General features: G+C 44.3%; 1 protein-coding gene across 1 annotated transcript in view; it reads left to right on the top strand.

Annotated features, from left to right (window-relative positions):
* Nucleotides 1–14424, top strand: part of SELP (selectin P) — a 169510-nt gene that overhangs the window by 54932 nt on the left and 100154 nt on the right. Inside the window, exon 19 of the mRNA XM_033962306.1 lies at nucleotides 11938–12044. Within this exon, the coding sequence (XP_033818197.1) occupies nucleotides 11938–12044 (107 nt within the window). The remainder of the gene's footprint in view (nucleotides 1–11937; nucleotides 12045–14424) is intronic.

Below are 14424 nucleotides of genomic sequence, written 5' to 3'. Positions count from 1 at the left end.
GGATGAGAGGCAGGCAGGCTGGCATCGGAGGGGTGGGGGGTTTAATGGAAGGCAGGCAGGCAGGATGGCATGGTGGGGTGTTCAATGGATGGGGGATGGGAGGCAGGCGGGCATCGGAGGGGGGGTGAGGTGAGGAAGGACGCACTGGGGGCACTATGGACATAGGAAGGGGCAATGTTGTGTGTTATGTTTGATTAGTTATTGTTACAAGTACTATATATGGTAATGAGAATAAATGTCCAAATAAGTGTTCTCAACTTTTTTTTATTTGTTATCCGTGTCACATTTTTTATAAAGGTTAGTACCAATAACAACATGTTTCGTTTAACATATTGATATATATCACAGTAATGATGTATTTTATTATCTCTCATGTAATTTACAAACTTAAAAATGGGAGGTGAAAGGGCCTCATAAGTGGAATAGCCTAAGGCCTCTTTTCATCTAAATCCGGCCCTGACTCAGGTTGTTTATATTTTGGCCCCCAACTTTGAAACTAACATTCTTTGCTTTTCTGAAGATGGCTTCACCATAACAGCTGAACAAATAAGGTGACAAGACCCATCCTTGCCCGATGCCGCGTTTTATTGGAAACCAATCAGTATTGCCATATTCAGTTCTCACTGCAGCTTCTTGATTTTCTCTTTATCAGCTGTGTTATGTGTTGGGGTATTCCCTTCTGGGCTAGAGTTCTCCATAGTTTATCATGATCCACAAAGTCAAAAGCTTTGCTGTAGTCGACGAAGCAAAGATCTAGGGGGCTTTTTTTTTTCAATTTAATGTGGTTTACAGAAGCTCATGAAGAGAGCAGGCCAAGAAACGGTGCCACATTATTTTCATTTAAAGCTAATTGCAGAAGCCCCTTTAGAATGTGTTTAAGTTCCAAAAAGCTATTGTTCTTTGCAACCACGGAGGGTGACTTGTTTTTAACCTTTTCTGCGTTTCAACAGAAGATCTGTGCTGGTGCTAGAAGGCTTGCAGAAGTGTACTTAAAGGAAGGAAATAGCACAGATGTTAAAACAGAGATTACAGAAACCTGAACTTTCGTTTCCAGCTTGCCACTTCTGATTAGAAAGCAGTAATGATAGTCAGATGGATCTTCCGATAGGTTAATACCAGCCCCAGCCCAGTTTATATGTATGCAAGAGGCAATAGCAGTATGCTGGATCTTTGGATGCTTATCTGTACCCTTCTCCTCTACGGCCAACTCCAGACTCCGTCCCTTCTACTTTGCTGCACCGTAGGCCTGGAACAAACTGCCTAACTTGGTACGCCAAGCTCCGTCTCTGGCAGTCTTCAAATCCAGACTTAAAGCCCACTTCTTAGAAGCTGCGTTCAATTCCAAACTCCAGCTCACCTTCTACCACCAATAGCTGTCTTATCCTTCCCTCTGTAATTCTCCCCACCCGAGCACAGTGTATTGATGCCCCCTCATGTCCAGTTTGTCTGTCTTTTTTTTTTTTTTTATAATTCTTTATTCATTTTCACAAATTACATTAAGTGTTAATATTTTCATTCACAGTAACAATAAATACATCACTTATAAACTATCATTGGTATATTACATATATTCTTATCCCTATCCCTCGCCCATCCCCCCAACCATATACTCTATTATTGTATGATATATGTAATAATAAAATACCCCCTCCCTACCTCATAAACTAATAAACATAAGGGAAATAATTGTACTTAATCCTGACAATATTTTGTTAATGGTTTCCATACATCCTGAAATATCTTAAAATATCCCTTTTGTAACGCAGTAAATCTTTCCATTTTATAGATATGACATAAAGAATTCCACCAAAAGTTATAATTTAATCTCCTCCAGTCTTTCCAATTATATGTGATTTGTTGAATGGCAACCCCTGTCATTATTAGTAATAATTTATTGTTATTCGCAGAAATCTGACTTTTAGCTCTCATATCCATACCAAATATCACAGTATCATAGGATAATGCCACTGGGTTCTCTAATAAATTATTAATTTGGTCCCAAATTGATTTCCAAAAATTCATAATATATGGGCAATGAAACAATAAATGATCTAAAGTTCCTGCTTCTAAATGACAATGCCAGCATCTATCAGACAAAGAACTATCTATTTTTTGCAACCTAACAGGGGTCCATAACGCTCTATGCAACAGAAAAAACCAAGTTTGTCTCATAGATGCTGACACCGTACATTTCATCCTCCAAGACCAAATTCGTGGCCATTGAGATGCAGTAATTTCATGCTTAATCTCAATGCTCCAAATATCTCTTAAACCAGTTTTGAATTTCTTCTTAGTAAATCCATTTAATAATTTATACCACTGGGCGGCCTGGTGACCCATCCTTTCTATACATCAAAACACAGAAGAGACAGTCCCTGCTCATAAGAACTTACAATCGCGTCAAGACAGACAAACTGACTATAGTCAGTTTGTCTGTCTTGACGCGATTGTAAGTTCTTATGAGCAGGGACTGTCTCTTCTGTGTTTTGACGTATAGAAAGGATTAGTAGTAATAGTAGTAATGTTTGTGTCATAGCTCTCATTCCATTTCTATGAAGTATCCGCATAGTACTTTATTTGCATATTCAGTGGCATCAGATGTTGAAATGGCAAATATAGTTGATAGCAGTGATTTTCACTGCTTTTTGTATATTTTTTCCTGCCAGCTAGAGACACTGCATTAAAACGATAAGTGAAAAGAATTTATGCTGCCTATTATTTTTTATTTCTGCATCAATAATACAGAAGTAAATAGACAAGCTACACCACAAAAGGAGGCAACGAAATGAGCTGAAGCCAGACGTATAGTTGTGGATGCTTTGACATTAATGACTTTGAAAGCCCTATTGCCATTCTGGTGTTGAATCCGAGTAATGAAGCTAAGGGGGGACAGGTTCAGGACTAATGTCAGGAAGTTCTGCTTCACTCAGAGAGTGGTTGACACCTGGAATGCCCTCCCAGAGGAGATTATTGCGGAATCGACCGTCCTAGGCTTCAAGAGCAAACTAGATGCATATTAGAGAATGACACGGGGAAAAAATCTGTCCCCGTCACCGCCCCGTCACCGGCCCACCATCCTCTGCACCGCCCCGTCACCGCCGATCCCTTCACCGCCCCGTCACCGTCACCGCCATCCCTTTCACCGCCCCGTCACCGTCCCCGCTGCATCCATATAAGCCTTTTTCCTTTCACTCCCTCCTTCCAATTTGAGCCGGGAACACTAGCGATCGCACGGTCCCCGCGGCCACTACCTGCCTGCCCGGTCGATCCTGGTGTTTGGCCGGCTCTCTCCCTTCTCCTCACCTTGGTTTGTGGGTTTTCTTTTTCGGCAACCTGCGCGCTTTCCCAGGGAGCCGCACACGCGCGGCTGCTCAGTGTTCGATCTTCTGCTCCGCTGCAACTTCCTGTTTCCGGTTGCGTCAGAGCAGAAGATCGAGGCTGAGCAGCAGCGGGTGTGCGCGGCTCTCTGGTAGCGTGCGGGTCGCCGAGGAGGAGGATCTGCGGACTGGGGTGAGGAGAGGGGAGAGAGCTGGCTGGACACTGGAATCGATTGGGCGGGCGGGGTGTGAGCTGCGGGGACCGCGCGATCCTTCATGCCTCACTGCGGGGGACAAGACCATTCACCGCCCCGCAGGCGGTGAATGGCCTTGTCCCCGTCGCCGCAGCGACTGCTAGTTTTCTTCCCCGTTTTCGGCGGGTGACCCGCGGCTAAAATGCGGTGGCCGCGGGTAAACCGCCACCGTGTCATTCTCTAATGCATATCTCCTTAAGAGAGGCATATAAAGATATGGTGGACTATAAATTACGCCAGGTGTACACCTGGCAGGGCCTCCACGTGTGCGGATCGCCGGACTTGATGGACCGAAGGTCTGATCCGGAGATGGCAGTTCTTATGTTAGTGAGGATTTCAGTCGCTGTGGTTGTTTCCATTTGTCCTCACTTTTTCATCTTCTGCACCTTTTAGTGCTTACTTTACAATTTTCCCATTACTGTAACCCACCAATCTGGAGAGGAACCATCGGAGATCCCCTAGTAGCCAAGAAAAGATGTCAAGTGTATAGGTTCCCCAAAACACATATTTCACGAAAGACAAGATCACAACACATTTACAGATAGCAAAAATTTCCCTAAATTAGCTAGAGCAAGCCAGAGAGAATCTAGGGAAACCTCAGCAGGTCTGGTAGAAAATAATATCCTTGTTATTATGTTAAGTTTCTTCCTTTACTGTATTTAGATTATGTACATCGCCTAGTAATTGTAATAGGCGATTCATCAAAAGATTAAATAAACTTGAAACTTGAACTTGAAAAATTGCAGATAGACTGTCTTAAATCTAGTCCTTCCACCAGTCACTTTGAGGCTAGGAAAACTCAAGATCCACAGCTGCAAGGGCGGGGGCCTCGGGTCAAGGCTCAATGTTATCTCTAGCTCACGGGTCTGTTCCAGTATGTATGCATCAAATGCCAAGTAGACCAGAGTTCTCTGGGATCTAGCTATGAACTTTGGTCACAAACAGTGAACAGAAATAGACCCTTGCCGGGTACAGAATAAGTGAGCCCAAAGAGAAAATAGGAGCATGAAGGCAAAAATTAAATTTGAAAAAAGAGCACCCTGTTTTCTGTAAATAGACCAGGAAGCAGCATTGCTAACATATTCAGAGGTGACACGGACAAGAGGTCATAGCCTGAAACTGTGTGGCAGCAGGTTCAGGACAAATGTCAGGAAGTTCTGCTTCACACAGCGAGTGGTGGGTGCTTGGAATGCACTCCCGGAGGAGGTTGTGGCAGAGACTACTGTACTGGGATTCAAGCACAAGTTGGATGCACACCTTCTTGCATATCATATTGAGGGATACGGTAAAGTCGGGTCTCCAAAAAAGAGTACCTAAATGGGCCGCCGCGTGTACGGAGCACCGGACTGGATGGACCTCGGTCTGATCCGGTGGAGGCGTTTCTTATGTTCTTATGTAAAATATAAAGAAAGCGGTGTAAGTTTATTGTAAAATTGACATTTTTCATTCCCTAACTTAAGAATAAAATCCTTTCTACTTTTATCTGCTTGCTTTGATTTTTTCCCCAGTTATGACCGTCCCAGTTTCCAGTTTCTGTTTTCCTCTGTCTTTTCTTAACTTTCTTGACAAGATCTCCAGTCCTTCAGCCATTTCTTCTCTCTCATCCTGTCTTTACTTCCTCTCCTATATCCCTTCTCCTTCCATGTCTCTGTCTCCAATCCCATCCAATATCCAGCACTACCCATTGTTTTCTTACTCTTCCCCTGCTCAGCATCTCTCCTTCCTTTGATATCTTGCCCTAGTACCCTGATCCCTTTTCAACATCTCTCATTATCTCTCCATTCTTCCAGGTCATTCACACTACTGTACGTCTCAGTCTTTTCCCACACTTCATCCCCTCTCTCTTCACTCCCATTTCATGCCCTCATTCCATACCCTCATTCATTCTTCCAGCCCATTGATATACCAAATACCTACCAATTGCCAAGTACTCACTATCTCCTCAAAACTCTTATGCCATTTCTCCCATCCAAAATCTCTGCTCTCCCACTTAACATAAGAACATAAGCAGTGCCTATGCTGGGTCAGACCAAAGGTCCATCATGCCCAGCACTCTGCTCACGCGGCAGCCCATCAGGTCCAGGACCTGTATAGTAATCCTCTATCTATATCCTTCTATCTCCTTTTCCTTCAGGAAATTATCTAATCCCTTCTTGAACCCCAATACCGTACTCTGTCCTATCACACCATCCGGAAGCGCATTACAGGTGTCATAAGAACATAAGAACATAAGAACATAAGAAATGCCTGCACCGGATCAGACCCGGGGTCCATCTAGTCCGGCGTTCCGCACACGCGGAGGCCCAGCCAGGCACACCCTGGCGAATACAATGTCACTCGTATCCCTCAATGTCTTCTGCAAGAAGATGTGCGTCCAATTTTCCCTTAAATCCTAGAACGGTGGTTTCCTCCACCAGCTCTTTCGGGAGAGAGTTCCAGGCGTTCACCACTCGCTGTGTGAAGCAGAACTTTCTGACGTTTGTCTTGGCCGTGTCCCCTCTCAGCTTCAGGCCATGACCTCTGGTCCGAGACTGGGTTACATTTGCCAATGTGAATAACGCTGTTTCTTGCTCACCATCCTTTCCCCCTGTTGGTGAGTGAGCTTGCTCCATTATGTCAATTCCTTTTAGCAATTTAAAAGTCTCTATCAGATCCCCTCTCAGTCTTCTCTTCTCAAGGGTGAATAGTCCCAGTTTTCTGAGGCGATCTTTGTAGCTCAAGTTCTCCATACCTTTTACTAGCTTCGTCGCTCTCCTCTGCACCCTCTCCAGTAGTGTTATATCCTTCTTCAGGTATGGAGACCAGTGTTGGACACAGTATTCCAGGTGTGGTCTGACCATTGCTCTATAAAGCGGCATTATGACCTCCCTTGATCTACTCGTGATTCCTTTCTTTATCATGCCTAACATCCTGTTAGCTTTCTTTGCCGCCGCTGCACATTGAGCCGATGGCTTCAGGGTTCTATCTATCAGTACTCCCAGGTCTTTTTCTTGATTGCTCTTCCCCAATGTTATACCTAACAGTTTGTACCCATGCTCCTTGTTTTTACTGCCCAGGCGCATCACTTTGCATTTTTCTACATTAAAACTCATCTGCCAATTTTCTGCCCATCTCTCAAGTTGCTTCAAATCTCTCTGGAGTTCTTCGCTGTCTTTTTGTGACCTGATTGCTCGGCATAGTTTTGTGTCATCTGCAAACTTGATGATAGCACTGGTCGTTTCTTCTTCCAGGTCATTTACGAAGATATTGAATAAGATAGGCCCAAGAACTGAGCCCTGAGGCACACCGCTAGTTACTTTCTTCCAGTCTGAGTACTTCCCATTTATGCCCACTCTTTGTCTTCTGTTTTCTAGCCATTTTCCTATCCATCTCAGTATATCCCCTTCTATTCCATGACTTTGTAGTTTCTTGAGAAGTCTCGCATGAGGTACTTTGTCGAACGCTTTCTGGAAGTCCAAGTATATTATGTCAACCGGTTCTCCGCTATCGACTTGTTTGTTCACTCCCTCGAAAAACTGAAGTAAGTTTGTCAAGCATGACTTCCCTTTCCTGAAGCCATGCTGACTACCTCTCAGCAGGTCATGGTTATCCAGGTGCTGTACAATGCTGTCTTTAATCAAAGCCTCAACCATTTTCCCAGGGACCGATGTGAGACTCACTGGTCTATAGTTTCCCGGTTCTCCCCTTGATCCTTTTTTGAAGATTGGTATTACGTTCGCTATCTTCCAGTCTTCTGGTATCTGTCCGGTTATAACTGACAAGTTAGCGAGGGTTTGCAGTAGTTCTCCGATTTCCACCTTTAGTTCTTTTAATACTCTCGGGTGAATTCCGTCTGGGCCAGGGGATTTGTCACTTTTTAGTTTGTCAATCTGATAGTGTCCACCACCCTTTGGGTGAAGAAGAACTTCCTAGCATTGGTTCTGAATTTTCCTACTCTGTCCTAGTCATCTGCTTTTTCTCCCTCCGCCTAGTCCCATCCATCTTTGACTCTGTTCCCCTTCTTCTCCCTCCCCCTGTATTGTTCTGCTTTTTCCAGGGTATCCTGACTGTTTTGATAATTCTTCTCTGTCCATATCACTCTCTGTCCCTGTCCTTTCCCCTCCCCCTGAATTCTTGAGTCTCTCTATGTTCAGTTTCTCCCCTTCTCTTTTCTGTCCTCTAAATCCCCTACCCCAGCCCCAAATCACAGATTCATCTTCTCTCTCCCTCTCTGTGGTCAGCACCTTTCTCTACCTTTCTTCTACTCACTCTCAATCCAGTTGTCTCTTCCCACCCTACCCCCTCTACCTGCTATCTGGCACCTCTTTTTTCATTTTCTTATACTTCCCCATGCTGCTGCATCATCCATCCATCCCTCTTTCTCTACCCTCCTCAGACCTCCATCTCTCTCTCGTCCCCCAGGTGCATCATCTTTTCATCAATCCCTCTGTCTTTTCTCCCTCCCATCCCCAGGTCCAACACCTCTTACTCCTTCTCTCCCACTCCAGATCCACCATCTCTCCATTTCTCTTCCCAACTGCCCTTTTCCTCCCTCTCTCCCTGTCCTACCCCCTATCCACTGGGTCCACCATCTCTCCCTTTCTCTGACCAACTGCCCTCCCATCTAACATCCCTTCTCCTCCCCCTGGGTCTACCAAATGCCTTTCCATCCAGTATCTCTCCTCCTGACTACCCCGAGTCCACTAACTACACACTCATCCAGCATGCCTGTCTCCTTCCTTCCTCACCACCCCAAGGTCCATCAAATGCCCTCCCACATTTTGCTTATCAACTCAAATGTAAACAGCATACCTTCTCTCTGTGTGATTTTCTGTCAGAATTCCCCCAAATTTCTTAAACACCACTTTCTCTCTTAGAGTTCTTGATTTGTCACTGGAGCAAAATCTCTACATGTTGAATCACCTTGGGCTCTAGGCCTACCTGGAATAAAAAGTGATTAAAACATGAATCCTGTATTCCTCTGATGTCTTAGTTAGGTCACATGCCTCCAGCTATCCTGGCACCTGCTTGTGGCATGCTGCCTCTCTCCTTAGGGTCTCAGCAGGACTGAAAGCAAATTCTGACACTTGGAGCATGAGCAGTTTCCATCTACAATTTGTTAACACTGATTTAGGGCCCCTCAGTGTGGCTGACTTCCATGACCACAACTGTACACTGAGCTAGTGTTGTGCCTGTTACAGCTAGATCCTCTTAAAAGGAAATTTACCAAAAATTTGGGATCTTTTTCCAAATGACGCAAGCATCATAGTAATGGGCAAGGCATGGCACCAATCAGAAAATGGAGAGTTGTTATCTAGTGCAGCATTCTTTTTTGTTAATAGGCATAATGAATTTTACGTATTGGTTATTTTCTTCCATTTTATCAAGAAAAAATTTTGAATTACCGATAAAGGGAAATCTATCTATGTTGAAAATCAATGAGGGTTATAAATGCTCATCTCCTTCTGATGGTAGAGAATCAATGAAGAAGACAATGAAAACTGATTAAGATGATTTGGTCAAGTTTCCTCTGTAGGTCAACTGATCTTTATACCCTTGTCTAATGTGTTATGATGTTTTCCATAGAACGTGTTTTCTATTGAAGAACTAAGACTGGTACTGGGCAGACATGCACAGTCTGTGTCCCATTTATGGCAATTCAGTTTAGTGGACTTTGACAGAAACTCAAGTAATGCGGAATGTGAGCACAGTGCCGGAAATACTTTTACGGTCTGTGTCTCACAAATAGCAAGATGGTTTGGATGGGGTGGGGGGGGGGGGAGGGCAGCGTGTCAATGGCAACCCCAGTAGTTGGAACCTAAGAAGAGTACCGGGCAGACGTCTACGGTCTATGTCCCAGAAATGTCAAAGAAAGACCGTTTAATCATGAATTAATAATGCGTGTGACTTTTGGGCAGACTGGATGGACCATTTAGGTCTTTATCTGCCATCATTTACTATATTACTATGTTCTGTGTGATTTCATTGAGATTTTCTCTTTTTCGTTTTTAGCCAAGAAGTCTTTTAGGTAAGTTCAAAAATTAAGTGTACGTATGCATTCAGCTTTAAAATATCACCCTCTTCAAAGTGGACTTGAGCAAGAGAAGGGAAGGGAAAGGATCTATTAGACAGGAAGTTGCATGAATTTATTAATTTTCTTAAAAAAATGTATATTCTGCGTATACCTATATGGATTACAATAGCATATACACAGTCCAATAACACCATCACATATAACAACAAATGGCATAAAATCATTGCTCTTCAACAAACTTACAGAAACATTAATGACCTCAATCTCAGGAAAAAAAAAAATCAGAATACTTTCACAAACAAATATGTTTTCAATCATTTTTTTTTTTTTTAATTGCTCTGAGAAGCATACATTCGCAGTGGTCCTAGAAGGCTATTCCATCATCGTGGAGCTATACAGGAAAAGGAACCCCATCTCATCATCTAATGTGCCCAGTGGCGTAGCTAGGGAGGTTGGTGCCCGGGGTGTTGGCACCTTGGCATTGCTGAACCTTGTGCCCCTGCTCTTCCCCACCACGCTGTGCCCTTCCCTCTCCCCACCCCCCGCGTAGCTCTTGAAATGTTCCCTGGCACGAGCAGTATCTTCCAAAAGGTTGATGCTTTCTGGATAAGTTCCAGAAATGATTGTATTATCCAGATGTTCAACACCAGCTACTATCTAGATAGCGGTGCTGAATAGCTGGATATTTTTTCCACAGCTTTGGCCAGAATCGGAAAATAATAGTAAATATTGAAGAACTAAGGCCAGTACTGGGCAGACTTGCACAGTCTGTGTCTGTATATGGCCATTTGGCGGAGGATGGGCTGGGGAGGGCTTCAATGGCTAGGAGAGTATAGATGGGCTGGAATGAGTTATAGAGGAGATTTCGGCAGTTGGAACCCAAACACAGTTCCGGGTAGAGCTTTGGATTCTTGCCCAGAAATAGCTAAGAAGAAAAAATGTAAAAAGTTTAAATTGAATCAGGTTGGGCAGACTGGATGGACCATTCGGGTCTTTATCTGCCATCATCTACTATGTAAATAATGACCCCTTTAATCCGGACCTAGAAGTTCCTACTGACCATATTTCTCGCACCACAACTGGTGCAATCCTACACCCTCTCATACTGTTCTGCTCCTTGCTATCTTTGAAATTCCTCTGATGACACTAGTTTTTTTTTTTTTAAAAAAACCTCCCACTAAACTGAAGAGTTGGAAGGTATTCCCCTCACTAGGATCCTCACACAGATTCCTGCCTAGAGCCCCCCCCCCCCCCCACACACACACACAGTTGCTACAGGAACCCTCTTGCATAAAAGAGAACCCAGAACTTTCTGTGCTCTGAACTTCAGGCACTGCCAGTGGCATAGTAAGGGAGGGTGCAAGGTGGGGAGGGGGGCAGTCTGTCGCACCTCTCCTCCTCTTCCCACTCCCCCCCCTGCCGTGCAAGCACTCCACAGCCCCTTCCCTGTACCTTTTTTTCTTTTTTTCCAAAGAATCATTTTTATTTTTCAGCGATGAACTGGCTGCCCGCCTTGGCTGTGGCGCTTCCTCTGACGGGGGAGGAAGTGGCATCAGAGAGCGTTCCGAAGCCGGCATGGGCCACAAGTTATTTGCTGCTCGTGCTATAATTAAAAAGGAAGGGGGAAGGGAGGTGCAGCGGGGGTGGGGAAGAGGGCAGGAGAGGGGCGCCTGGCCTGGGCGCTGGTCACCCTCGCTATGCCATTCCCATTGGAATATGCAAATTTCCCTTGTGCATATTTATTGTGGATATTCTCAAGACCCAACAAATTTATTATTTCTATAGTGCTATCAGGCGCACGCAGCGCTGAACATTCTACATGCAAGAAACCGTCCCTGCTCAGAAGAGCTTACAATCTAATTGTGACAGACACACAAAGGGGGCTAAAAGGTGGCAGGGGACTATTAAGGGACCCAACTGCCTGAGGGTCCCACAGAATGGATTGAGAACCATTCAAATACAGATTAGATACTATTCACACGAGGAATTTCTAAGATTATTATTTGGAGAAGAATCTGAGCGCCAGTCCGCTCAGATGATTTATAGACCTGAGAGCCAGATATGTAGGCAGTGGTTTGCAGAAAACACAGAAGCAAAGTTCTGTTTCATTTAGGCCCCCTGTTATCAAGCCGCGTTAGGGGTTTTTTATCGCCGGCCGCTGCGGAGCTGACGATAAAAATCCCTAACGCAGCTTGATAAAAGGGGGCTTTGGTATCCTCACATTTATTTATCGCCTTTTTGAAGCAATTCATTCAAGGCGCTGAATAAGTCAAACGTAAGCAATAGATAATTACAGCAGTAAAAACACCCAGATTACAGTTCTGAATCCTAATTCTTTATTTTTGTTTTATAGGAATGAAGTATATTAGGATCTTCCTCTGGAGAAGAAACCTGCTTGGCTTAACAAATTGGGCATGCATTTTTCACAATGCCACTTTCAATGTCTACTTGAACCGCAAGGTAATGGCGGAATAGAAATCCCTAATGTAATGTACTGTCTGATTTCAACCAGCGGTGCCCGCACGCCTGGTTCTGAACCCGGTCTTTGGGGGCACACCCAGCCAGTCGGGCTTTCGGGATGGCCGCAATGAATATAGGTTTGCGTGCACCGCCTTCTTGGTAGACCGATCTATTTCATGCATATGCGTTGTGCATAGCCCGAAAACCCGACTGGCTGGGTGTGCTCCGAGGACGGGGGTTGAGAAGCACTGCCCTAACAGGTGCGGAAAGAGATCAACTGGGGTGCAGAGAAGGGTCTTGAAATCTGAGGCAGTTTATGGAAACTTTGTAACCCCAGCTACTAAGCACCAAAATCTGCCTTATCTTTCCTTCTGTGATTCCCCCACCTGAGCACAGTGCATTGATGCATCTTCTTGACTAGATTGTAAGCTCTTTTGAGCAGGGACTGTCTCTTCTTTGTTTTGATGTACTGTACAATACTGTGTATGTCTAGTAGCGCTATACGAGGGTCACGTCATAAATAATGCACTCATTTTTTAAAATTTACATGTTTATTTTTTTTTTCCAAGTTTTTCTTTACAATCCTTCAATAAAGTCTCCCTGCTTTGCAATGACTGAATCCCAACGCCCGGGAAGCTTCATTATTCCATCCAAGACATCATTTTTGTTCAGTTGCCGAATGGCCCGGGTACCGGCGGAAGAAAGCTCTTCCAGAAATGCAAAACGATGTCCACGCATAGGTTGTTTCAACTTTGGAAATTGGTCAAAGTCTGATGGACTCATGTCTGGACTGTAGGGAGCATGAGGCCGTATTTGCGTAGTTTTTCCAACGATGAGTGGAGAGCTCCATCTTTCCCACGACCAAAAAAAATTCTGACGAGCTCAATCAATGATGATTTTTGCTTATGATCAAGACGGCATCATCATCACAGACAAAATTCCATGTGGAAGAAGTATCACCGCAGTGTATTATCGTGCTTTTTTTGGAAAAAAAATGCACAAAACCCGACCTCAGTTGCTCTTGGCTGAGCCACTCATTCTTCACGACAACGCTCGCCTACACATAGGGAATATCGTCATTGAAAAACCACGCGAATACGGCTGGGAGGTGTTACCTCATGCTCCCTACAGTCCGGACCTGAGTCCGCCAGATTTCGACCTTGTTCCAAAGTTAAAACAATCTATGCGTGTTTTCATAGATTTACGGAAAGTCTGAAAGGAGAGACGAGTTCTAACCCAAGAGGGAATCTCATTTCAAATCATTGTAAAAGTATATGAGAAAGATCGAGGAATATTACCAATAGATTTTATTCCTGAAAGATATTTTAGTGAGTTATTTTAGGAACAGTAGGTATACGGGGATACTGCTGTTCCAGGTTTTTACATGGGAAGAGACGTATGCAGAATTTTTTCCCATTGGAGAAGTGAGGAAGCCGGATAATTTCCTTTTAAAGCAGGCTTTGTAATAGGGGTTTCACTGTACGTAGCAGCGAGTGACCAAAGAGCACTATGGCCCTGATTGAAAAGGTCACACACTACGTCCTGCCCTTCCCTTTTAATCTGAACTGTCACCGTGACTTGGTTTTAGTGAAGTAAGTATACTATGTCCATTACACAACACAGGAAGAATGGTTAACCATAGTGATTTCTGCAGAGGAAAGATACTTAGAGAACAGTAAAAAAAACACACACATTTCCCTTTGCTTTGTAATATCATGTACCAAATTTTGTTGTGAATTCTGATAATTTTATTAAGGAAAAAAAAAACCCAAAAGCATTCTATTTGTACAAAAGGAGGAGCACAACGAAAAAAGACGAAGAAATAAAACCTATCAAATTAAATAGTCTACATTAATAGTCTAAGGGCTCCTTTTACAAAGTCACGCTAGGGCCTGAATGCGTGGATTAGCGTGTGCTAAATTGCCTTTTGAGCAGGCGGTAGATTTTTGGCTAGCGCATTTTCGTAAAAGGAGCCCTAAATTAAAAATTATCCAAAAATGATGTACTGGACACGAGTTTTTGGGGAATAGGTGGTCTCGAAAGCTCATCGTAGGGAGTGCATGAAAAAAATTTTTTATTCCGTTTTGTTTGCGTTTATACGGATCCCATTGTGGATCGCCATGCAGTTTTTGAAACTTGCAAGTAGAGAATGACACGAGGGAAAAAAAATCTGTCCCCTTCACCGCCCCGTCCACGCCGCCCCCTTCACCGCCCCGGGGCGTCCCTGCAGCATCCACCCTTCCCTCTCGCCACCTCACTGCCCTTTGGCAGCCCTCGCGCGGTCCGTGCACCGCCCTCCCTCCCCCTTACCTTTGCAGCACCTTTTAAGGTTTCAGGCTTGTTAAAAGCCGCCGGAGTGTTCGTGCAGCTGCGTGCGTGT

The sequence above is a fragment of the Geotrypetes seraphini genome, chromosome 10 (assembly GCF_902459505.1).
Source record: "Geotrypetes seraphini chromosome 10, aGeoSer1.1, whole genome shotgun sequence".
Lineage (NCBI taxonomy): Eukaryota > Metazoa > Chordata > Amphibia > Gymnophiona > Dermophiidae > Geotrypetes > Geotrypetes seraphini.
This window is presented reverse-complemented; position numbering and strand designations above follow the sequence as displayed.